General features: G+C 37.9%; 1 protein-coding gene across 1 annotated transcript in view; it reads left to right on the plus strand.

Annotated features, from left to right (window-relative positions):
• The window catches only part of CAAP1 (caspase activity and apoptosis inhibitor 1), a 55,022-nt gene that overhangs the window by 5,834 nt on the left and 38,160 nt on the right, over positions 1-11,028 (plus strand). Inside the window, exon 3 of the mRNA XM_023508887.1 lies at positions 1,058-1,134. Within this exon, the coding sequence (XP_023364655.1) occupies positions 1,058-1,134 (77 nt within the window). The remainder of the gene's footprint in view (positions 1-1,057; positions 1,135-11,028) is intronic.

Raw genomic sequence — 11,028 nt, forward strand, 5'->3', positions numbered from 1 at the left:
TTGTTTGGCGGGTCCGGGCTGGGGATTTGAACCCACCACCTTAGGTGTACGTGGCTGGCGCCTTAGCCGGTTGAGCTATAGGCGCCGAGCCATCAGAATGGCATTTTAAGAGTAGACTTGATGTATAGTTATCCCAAATGAACTGTATGGGTAACAGTATAAGTAATAAAATGAAGCCAAAACATGTTTACCAAAAATATAGTAAAAAAGTAATTAATTATTGAGAAGGCAAGGATTTTCCTTAAAATAATTTGTTAGGGCTGGGCACAGTGGCTCATACCTATAATCCTAGCACTTAGGGAGGCCAAGTGCTAGGCCTTGGAGGATTGCTTCAGCCTGGGAGTTTGAGACCAACCTGAGCAACATAGTGAGACCCCATCTCTACAAAACAATAGAAAAATTTGCTATCATGGCAATGTGTACCTGTAGTCCAGCTACTTGGGAGGCTAAGGTGGGAGGATCACTTCAGTTCAGAAATTTAAGGTTGCAGTGAGCTATGAATACAGAAAAAAAAGTTTGTTTTTAGTTCTTGCTTCATATTCTTTATAGCTTTTAGTTCCCAGTTACGTTCTATTTCTGCTCTAAGAAGCCCCAGATGCAGAGTTAGAATAATTTCTTGCAGTTTGCCAACATTTTTATGTTTGCTTGTGTGACTACTGTGACTACTATGTGTGACTACTGTTTGTGGTACTAATACCTCTAAAAAAATGGAGCCTTTCAATTTCCAGAGATAACTTTATTTTTAAATATAAAATGTTTGATGGAATTTTGGAACTCTGGAAATAGATGTGTACATATGTGGATCTAGTCTGTAAGGATATCTATATTAACATTCATGTGTATAATATACATTTATATAGATAAAGGTAAAGCAATGAGAAATACCTAATAAAGCATTGGAAAAAACTCACATTTCAAATACAACCAATGAAAAATGTAATCTTTTAACATCTATAAAGTTCTTAATCTGCATTACTTTTAAAAATGACAATGCAATGATGAAATCATTTTGACTTTTTTAAATAAGCATGCTTTTAATAGTTTATTTCATTTATAAGGTGACAATGGAACGGATTCTGATGTGGAAGAGGAAGCAGATGAAGGCTCTAAGATGGGATCTGATTTAGTCAGTCAGTAAGTTAAAAGAGCTTTCATTTTTATTTGAAAATTTCTTTGTTATTTCTTCTGTAGTTTCTTATGTCAAAGATGTGATTGTTTTAGAAGATAATTTGACAGTGCAGAAGGATTGATTGTTTACTTGTTATGATTTGTCCTTTGGTTGTATATAAGGATGGACTTATTTTCAGAATTAAGTGATTTTCTTAAACTACTACACATAGATATTAAACAGCAGCATTGCAACCCGAAGCAGAATCTCATTTGGATTTTAAATAGACTATTCCTGATACCCACTATTTATATACTTTTATTTGTGTTTTGTTTTGTTTTAATTTTATTTTATGACAGGGTTTCTCTTTGTTGTCCAGACTGCAGTGCAGTGGTGCATTACTGCAGAGCTTACTGCAGCCTTCAACTCTTGTACTCAATCCATCCTCCCACCTTAGCCTCCCAAAGTGCTGTTATCATAGGTGTGAGCTCCACTATTAATTGCTTACTCTACCAGGCATCATATTAATAGTTTAGAACCTTTTATCTCATTGAATTCTTATACATATTAATTATTTATTTATAATAACCTCATCTCACAGAGGAGATAGTAAGGTTCATTTTATATAGGTATACATATTTTAACTATGAGTATATATAAATTGGTTATTATGATTAAGAAGTATATATGGAGCCTGGTGTGGTGGCTCATGCCTGTAATCCCAGCACTCTGGAAGGCCAAGATGGGCAGATTGCCTGTGCTCACAGGTTTGAGACCAGCCTGAGCAAGAGCAAGACCCTGTCTCTAAAAAAAAAAAAATAGCTGTGCATTGTGGCGGGTGCCAGTAGTCCCAGGTACTTGGGAGGCTGAGGCAAGAGAATCACTTGAGAATCACAAGAGAAGCCCAAGACATTGAGGTTGCTGTGAGCTGTGATGCCACAGGACTCTACCGAGGGCGACATAATGAGATTCTGTCAAAAAAAAAAAAAAGAAGAAGAAGAAGCTACATGCTAATTATTATTAAACATTTTTCTGTTCTATCAGTGCACATCAGACTTTCATCTACTAATTTTAGCATCTATTGATGATTTTTGCCTCAAGTAATTATTTCGGTAGTTTCCAATGATTGACTTTACCTGTCTTTGCAAAGTTTGGCATTTTCCCTGAAGAATAAGGAAAGTTTTGTGCTACAGTAGCACATTAAGAAGAGATTACCAGAGGTAGTAATATAAATAAGTTGTACATATATAACCTGAAATCTAGCACTTTTTCATTTCTAGTAGAATGCTGTTAGGCAGACTGGGTGCAGTGGCTCATGACTGTAATCCTAGGACTTAGGTAGGGAGGTCAAAGTGGGATGATCACTTGAGGCCAGGAGTTTGATACCAGACTGAGCAATACAGTGAGATTCTATCTCTACCAAAAAAAAAAAAAAAATTAACTGGGTATATTGGTATATACCTTTAATCTCAGCTAAGAGGAAGGCTGAGACCAGAGGATCACTTGAACCCAGGAGTTTAAGGTTGCAGTGCACTATGATGATGCATTGCACTGTAGCCAGAACAACAGAGTGAGACTCTGTCTCAGGAAAAAAAAAAGAATTTTATTGGGTAAGAATAACTAAAAAAGGACAATTAAAAAAAAAATAGAGATAGGCACTCCGTACAGTGGCACAATTATAGCTCACTACAGCCTGAAACTCTGGGCTCAAGTAATCTACCTCAGCCTTCCTTGGTATACAGGTGTATACCACCACACTCAGCTAATTTTTTGTTGTTGTTGTCATTTTAGAGACAGGGTTCTCACTGTATTGCCTAGGTTGGTCTCTAACCCCTGGCCTCAAGTGATCTCCCACGTCAGCCTCCCAAAGTGCTGGAATTATAGGCCTGAGCCACCATACCCAGTTATAAAGGGCAATTTTATGTTATAATTATAATAGAGAGCATCAAATTACCTACTGAAGCATTGAAAAGCTAGCACTATATTGCTTGGTTGCCTCTTAATTAGAGTTTCGTTACCAAGAACACCTTACTTAAGTATGTACACTCTTAACAGCACCATGATGACTTAACAACAGAATGGAAAATGTATACATTTTTAATATCTTACTCTTGGCCTTCCTTCAAAATACTTAGCTTTAACTTATTTCTGTAGTATACTGATCTAGTTCAGCTAGTTTTAGCAATTACAAGCCTGTTAACCTTTTAATTTAAGAGCTTTAAAAAGTGTCTTAAATTATCTAAATCATTTTGTTTCTCAATGCTATTTAAAGAGAATCCTGCATTTAACTTTTGCTTGAATGCATTTTTTTTGTTCAAATCTATTTATTTGTTCTAGATTTTAAGGAGTAAGAACTTACATTTTTTCATACCCAGACAGTGGTGCTACCTCTTCTCTTGTAGAAAGAGTCATTTAATGGACAGTCAATTAAACTAGGAATTTAGTTCTTTTAAAAAATAAAAGTAGGGCGGCACCTGTGGCTCAGTGAGTAGGGCACCGAGGATGGTGGGTTCAAACCCAGCCCCGGCCAAACTGCAACAACAAAAAAATAGCTGAGTGTTGTGGCGGGCGCCTGTAGTCCTAGCTACTTGGGAGGCTCAGGCAAGAGAATCGTCTAAGCCCAAGAGCTTCAGGTTGCTGTGAGCTGTGACGTTACAGCACTCTACGGAGGGCGACAGAGTGAGACTCTGTCTCTAAAAAACTAAATAAAAGCAAAAAAATGTTCAACTTCTGTACTATTCTAATCAAAAAAGTAGTTGATAGATTTAAAGCGACTGTTGTGAAGAACCCATTTCACAATGTAAGTTATAAGACAAGTCACATTAACTTTTTAATACTGCAGTGAGCAGGTTAAACGATAACAAATATTATTAAAAATTGTCATAAAAGCCACTTGTGGGAGTTGGTAAGTGCCAAATCTTTAAATTTTTTTAAATTGCTTGAGAATTGCTTTTTTAAATTGCTTGAGAATAACCTTTTATTTGGGGGGAAAAATTTTCTAAGCTTACATGATGTTAAATAATAATACTAATAGCTAGCATTTACTGAGCATTGTGTGCAAGACACTGTTCAATCACATTCTATGTCTTCAGTTATTCTTTGGGTTCGTACAACACCTTATGAAGTGGATATTAACATCATCAGTTTGGAGATGGAAAAACAAGGCTCCACAACACTTCTGTGACTAAGGTTGCACAAATGCTTGTGAAAGTTGGAGGCAGTGTTTTTTTTATAAAGAGGTTAGGTAGGCTTTTATGCAAATATAACTGGCTTTGCAACTTTGAAACCCTTAAGCTTCTTTAACACTGTATTCATTTGTAAATGCAAATAATTCTTGCCTCCTAAGATTATAGGGGTTAAATGAGCAAATGTGACTAGTTGTTATTAATTATGTTACTTATGAATGGGGGAGATAAGCAATGAAAGTAGAAAAAGGAAGTTAAATGCGGGAAAATAGAGGCTTTATCTGTGTTTCTTTCCCCTTACTTCTTGGAGCAATTAAATAACCAGGAGAGAGCAAACTGGGATAGCCAAGAACGGGGTTCTGAAGTTCTCTTTAGACATCCAGGAGTGATTGCAGGTGGGAAACTTTGTTCTCTTTGCTGTTGAGCAAAATCTGAAGCATACATTGAAAGGCAGTGATTTGCTTTTTCTCAGAGCTGTAGGAGGCTGCATAAGAGATCTTTAACTGGCAGAATCCTTGAATCCTATTAAGAGGGACAATTCATTCCTTACAGATATAGGGGAACAGAACTGGTGTGGAGATTCATGGACACCTCTTTCTGGGTTTCATCGGAAGATAAAGTTTGATAACATGGTTGGTGCTTAGTGCTGAAAATGTTCATGTCTTTTGTGACCTGCTAGTTTTTCTAAAAGATCATTTGGATGCTAAGGGAACAGTCAGTCATGAATAGGCAAAGAAGAATTAGAGGAATTTAATAACTTGAGAGTGGAAAGCTAATCTGAATAACTGTCACTGGTAACTTCTTTTGAGCACAAGAATTAATAGACTATAGGAAAGAAAACTTAAACATAGTAATGAAAACTCTCCAGGAAATATAATTACAGCACAGATGTAATTTTAGGAACTAAAAAATTCATAAATTTCTAAATTCAATAGACACTAATAAAGAGTAGAGTTATGGCTGAGAACTGAATCATTGTCATGAAAAATCAAGTTGAATAAATAAATACAGAACAATACAGAAAAAAATCTCCCCCTGAAAAAGTAAATTCTTATGTGTAACTCATGGGAGGCTAGAAGACAGTTTTAGAAGACCTTGCACACATACACTGGCAATTCTAGAAAAAGAAACAATGAGAAAAGTAGTCAAGGAATTATAGAATTCAATTTTTTGAGTTAAACACTTGTGTTAAGACCATAAGGCCAGGAATAATGAGAAAAGATATTGTTATGGGGTGAGTATGTCCCCTAGAGATTCATATGTAAAGTCTGAACCCCCAGAACCTCAAAATGTAGTATTGGGAGATTAAGGTCTCTAAAGAAGTAATGAAATCAAAAGGAGGTCTTTGGTGTGGGGAGTCCTATGCAGTCTGATTGGCATCCTGATAATGAGAGGAAATTTGAACTCACTGAAACTCTGGAAGCTAACCTCTGTCTTTGCGTTCATCCATTAGTCTATCTGAAATTTTTCCCTCGAACTTTTAATTTTGAAAAGCTGTAGAAAGTGGAAAGAGTAATATATGAACCCTCCACCTAGGTTCAGTGTTAACATATTGTCATATTTACTTTCTCTCTCACTTTGGTCTCCCAACGTGCTAGGATTATAGGTATGAGCCCCTGTGCTTAGCCTAGAACAAATTTAGTTTAAAGATCTCAATTGTCTTTATTCTAGAATCAGGCAACATTTTATTCCATGAAGTAGAGTAAATGTTCCCATGAACTGAGCAGAAGAGGTTGACTTTATAGACAAAGTTGAAAAAAGTAGTCACAAAAAGTTACCTTGGTTTTGGTTTTTATTTATTTATTTTTTTGAGACAGAGTCTCACTCTGTCACCTGCATGGAGTGCATGGCATCATCAGAGCTCACAGCAGCTTCAAACTCCTGGGCTCAAGTAGTCCTCTTTGTCTCAGCCTCCTGGGTAGCTGTGAGATTTTCCTATTTTAATAGAGACAGGCTCTTGCCCTTGCTCAGTTTAGTCTCAAACTCCTGAGCTCAAGCAGTACACCCACCTAGACCTCCCAGAGTACTAGGATTACAAACATGAGCCACCATAATGGATCCATTTTGGTTTTCTGAGTTACTTTTTTCATATGATGGGGATATGAAGAACTATAGAAAAAAATAATAACTGATTATTTTAACATCAGATTACTTTAGGCTACTACTTTTGTGTAAGGATTAAAGAAATGGGAATTTCATTATCAAGCTGATAGAAGATTGAAACTGGTCTCTTTGTGAAATTGGCTGTTGTATCTGTCTCCTTTTTTTTTTTTTTTTGAGATAGAGTCTTACTGTGTCACCCTCGGTAGAGTGCTCTGTCATCACAGCTCACAGCAAACCTCAGACTTTTGGGCTTAAGCTATTCTCTTGCTTCAGCCTCTGGGACTACAGGCGCCCGCCAAGAACGCCCAGCTATTTTTTTTGTTGCAGTTGCCTTTGTTTTTTAGCTGGCCTGGGCTGGGTTTGAACCCACCAACCTCGGTGTACATGGCTGGTGCTATAACCAGTGTGCTACGGGCACCAAGCTGTCTCTCCTTATTTCTTAAAAGATGGCGAACTTTACAAGTGACTCCATTTTGACTTTTAGTCTGGTTTATTTAGGTGTAGGTTAGGAACTGAATCTAAAACAATGGCCTTGTCTACCTACCAAACAGAGAGAATGCTTTCTGTAAGAAAAGATGTTTCTGAATAGAACATTGATTGCAATGAGGGTTGACTTACTGACTTATGGTGACTTATGCCTATAATACTAGCATTCTGGGAGGTCAAGGCAGGTGGATTGCCCAAACTCACATGTTCAAGACCAGCCTGAGCCAGATTGAGACCTCATCTCTAAAAAATAGCTGGGCATTATGGTGGGTACCTATAGGCCTGGCTACTTGGGAGGCTGAAGCAAGAGAATCACTTGAGCCCAAAAGTTTGAGGTTGCTGTGAGCTATGATGCCACGGTACTCTACTAAGGGTGACAAAATGAGACTTTGTCTCAAAAGAAAGAAAAACAAAAAGGTTGCGTATCCTGCTAGACACCTGTAGTCCCAGCTATTCTGGAGGCTGAGGCAGGAGGATCATTTGAACCCAGGAGTTTGAGGTTGCTGTGAGCTAGGTTGATGTCATGGCACTCTAGCCTAGGCAAGAGAGTGAGACACTCTCCAAAAACAAACAAAAAAAAATTGCAGTGGACTATGTGTATATTCAGGGAGGTAAAAGAAGATAAAGGTTTTTAAACGTAAAATGAGAGAAAGATTAGATCATTGTTTTGAAATAATTATCCTTGGCTACAAATATCAATAACAAGGGTGACACCAATCCAAAGCTGGATGGGCAGTTGCTTAGCAGATGTCTTTAGAAGTATTTTTTTGTGTAAAGTTGCAATGGACTTTGTACAAGGTTGTAGTTATGTAGTCTTTTCCATTATCAGTCATGTAAACACGGGAACCCTCCCTTCATGGCCCTCTCCATTTTTAGTTGTCTGGGTTTTCTTAAAATTAGTGACTTCATTTGATTCTGACATTTTCACAGCCTCCTACAATTATTTTTAACACCATTTATTCAAGAAATATCTTTTATGGCATATTTATTTTAGTTAGCAGATTGATTTTGACGCAACATCCAGTCAGAGTTTATATGTTCCATTTGATTGTTATGTTTTCATAGACTTTGTTGATCTAAAGCACCTCTCCATTTCTTTTGCTTTTCATGACTTTGATTTTGTTGACGTTTAAACCATTTGTTTCAGGATAGTTCCACATTTGTGATATGGCTTGCTGATTGCTTTGGACATTGCTTGACTGTTCTATTATCTATTGTGTTTCCTATAAATTAGAATTTTGGTCTAGAGCTAGGATATGTTCAGTTTAAACATTTCTTGGAAAGAATACTTGCAGACTGGGTGACGATATAATTTGTTTTCCTAAATCAAGAGCCTGGATAATAGACATACACTATGTGACCCTCTGTTCATTGAGCCACAGTAAGAGATACATGACATCAAGTTTCTCACTATTTATATGCAAAGTTTGATTACTTGGTGAAGATGCCCTGCTAAAATTTGAATTCTTAAGGATAAAGAGAAAATGTAACAAGTCATTTGACTAAAATAACAGGTTATAAGGCAATTGCATTTAATGTTGAGAGATTTGTTTCTAAAACAATGTAGTAGGACTTATGGATTAAAAATGACAGAGTCTCTTTAAAATAATATATTTTTTTCAATTTTAATATCAGGTATATCCAGATGAAGTACAATGAATTTAAAGTATTTCTTCTTTTTCTATTGTCTATAAGATTTGGTTTCTTGAAATTATCTTCTATTTTTATTTATAAATATTAGTTGTCTATTTTTTGAGACTTTGGAAAAGTAAAAAAAAAATGGCAGAGGATAAACAGTCATTTTTCTCTTCTTTCAAGCAACAAAGAGGACAAGAAGCAGGAACAGAAATTATCTTGGATGAAATTAGGAGACACGCTTAACCTCACAACAGAGTATTTGAGGAGATACACCTAAATGTAGTGATTATCAGAGAAAGCTGTGGGAAGACACCTGTGGGAGACTTCCTTGTCTACAGAGCTCAAGCAAACATGCAGTAAACAGTTCTCAGAGTCAGAGGGAGGGATTTAGGGAAGATGGAACCAGAAGGTTACTCCTGTTCCCCTTCACTACTCACTATAGTATTACCTGTTTATCCAAAGTCCAGTGGATGTTGGCATCTGAGGTGCAAGTAAGATTTGTGCTCTTTGGGAATCCTAGCAAAGATAATAAGTACAGCATGTTGCCCCTGAGGCTGGAAGGTACCTCCTGCATTGGAGAGCTTAATGGGGTGATCATAAAGTGGTGGGTCTTGAGGAAAACGTGGTCTACTGAGATCTGGGAGTTCTGCTGGGGAACTGGAGGAAGCTGGGGAATGGGAAGAGAGAAGTCAACATATGTCTTGCGTGAATATGCCTAGACTCTTTCACCTTTATAGCTGAAGATAGAGTTAAATGAACCAGGTGTTATCAGACTTTGAACCTGGCAGAGTGTGAGAAAATTGGGGAGCAAATGACTCAAAAAAAAAAAAAAAAAAAAAAGATCTACCTTGCAGGTGTATGGAGGCAGAGCCACTTTGGGATGGCTATCAAACCTGAGCTCCAAGGAATTGACCATAAATACATACACACATGCATGTGTATTTGCATAACATTTTTAAAGGTCCCTAATATCTAGAGAGAAGATTACTTGAAAAAAACAAAGCACATGCCAAGCTAAATCAAGCTGTTAGAGAAATAAGAATACTTGCAAAAAGAAAACGAGCTCTTGTGGAAAATCAGGTGCCACACAAAGAAACATTCTTGGTCTAAAAAACTTAATCACCATTGAGACCCAAATTAGTTGCCTGGAGGAGTAAGAGCACAAAGCAAAACTACTAAAAGATGGAAATTTAAGAAATCAAATTAGCTAGAAAACTCCTGTGTCCTTGCATATAATAGGAATCATAGAAAGAGAAAAACACATGGAGAGAAGTAATGATTACTGTATTTTGCCGTGTAGAATGTGCTCCCATGTAGACTGTACACGTGTCTTTCCCCCAAACTTAGAAAAATTCCCTTTGAGAATGTGGTTGACTCTCATCTGTGGGGGCTGATGCTCCCCTGGTCAGTGTGCAGATCACACTGCCCTCCTGCAGCCCCCTGCTCTGTGAAGGCTGTCCCTTCCCTCTCTCCTGGGAGCAGGAGAGGCTGTCCCTTCCCTCCCTGCCACATCAGGGGCCACAGCTGAGATGGCCTTGCAAGAGACCAGTGTGGTGGGAGCTTTTGAGGCTGCTTGGGCTGCAGGCAGCCAGATGAGTCCCTGGTGTCCTGTGCTATTCTCCCCAGCCCCCTCCATGTGGCCAGGCCTCAGCCCTCACCCCACACATCTATGGCCCGCGTTGCCGGTCCTGCCACCACACCCTGCCCAATTGCAGCGTTAAACAGAAGCAGGTCTGGCCCCTTCCTGCTGGATCCTAGATCCTCCCAGACTGGAACCCCACGTGCCTGGTGGGCCCAGGCAGGAAGGCCTGGTGTCCTCAGAGGCCTACTGGGCTTCTCCACTCCTGGGCCATTCTACCCATGTATAATGTGCATCCTTATTTTTCCCTCAAAAATGTGGGCAAAAAAGGGTTAAGTTTTACATGGCAAAATATGGTGTAAATATAGAAACATTTTGCTGACCTGAGAAAAAGATGTAAGCTTTCAAAATGGAAATATTCACTGAGTTCTAGATAGGATGGGGTAGGGGGAAGTATATTGAAGCAAATCTTTTTTATAAAGAGGAAATCTAATAGCTGTCCAGATAGAACAAACACCTCATCTAAGAAGAAATAGATCAGGTTGTTTTTTATCTGAAATACCAGAAACCATAGGACAGTAACATTTATATAAATGAAATTGCAACTCAAGTTCTGTACTTGGTCAGCATTCATCTGCTGGGTGAAAGAAAGATGCAGATAGGCATACCATGTGCCTATCTATGGAAATTACAGTCACACTTAGCTTAACGTCTGGGATATGTCTGAAAAATGTGTAGTTAAGTGATTTCATTGTTGTGTAAACATCATAGAGTATATTTGTACAAATCTAAACAGTATAGGTTAAATATCCCTTACCTGAAAATGCTGGGGACAAAGTGTTTTGGATTTTGAATTTTTTCGGCTTTGGAATATTTGCATATCTTGGGGATAGGACTCAAATCCAAACATGAAATTCATTATACACATT

The sequence above is a fragment of the Otolemur garnettii genome, unplaced genomic scaffold (assembly GCF_000181295.1).
Source record: "Otolemur garnettii isolate 467f Iridium unplaced genomic scaffold, OtoGar3 scaffold00006, whole genome shotgun sequence".
Lineage (NCBI taxonomy): Eukaryota > Metazoa > Chordata > Mammalia > Primates > Galagidae > Otolemur > Otolemur garnettii.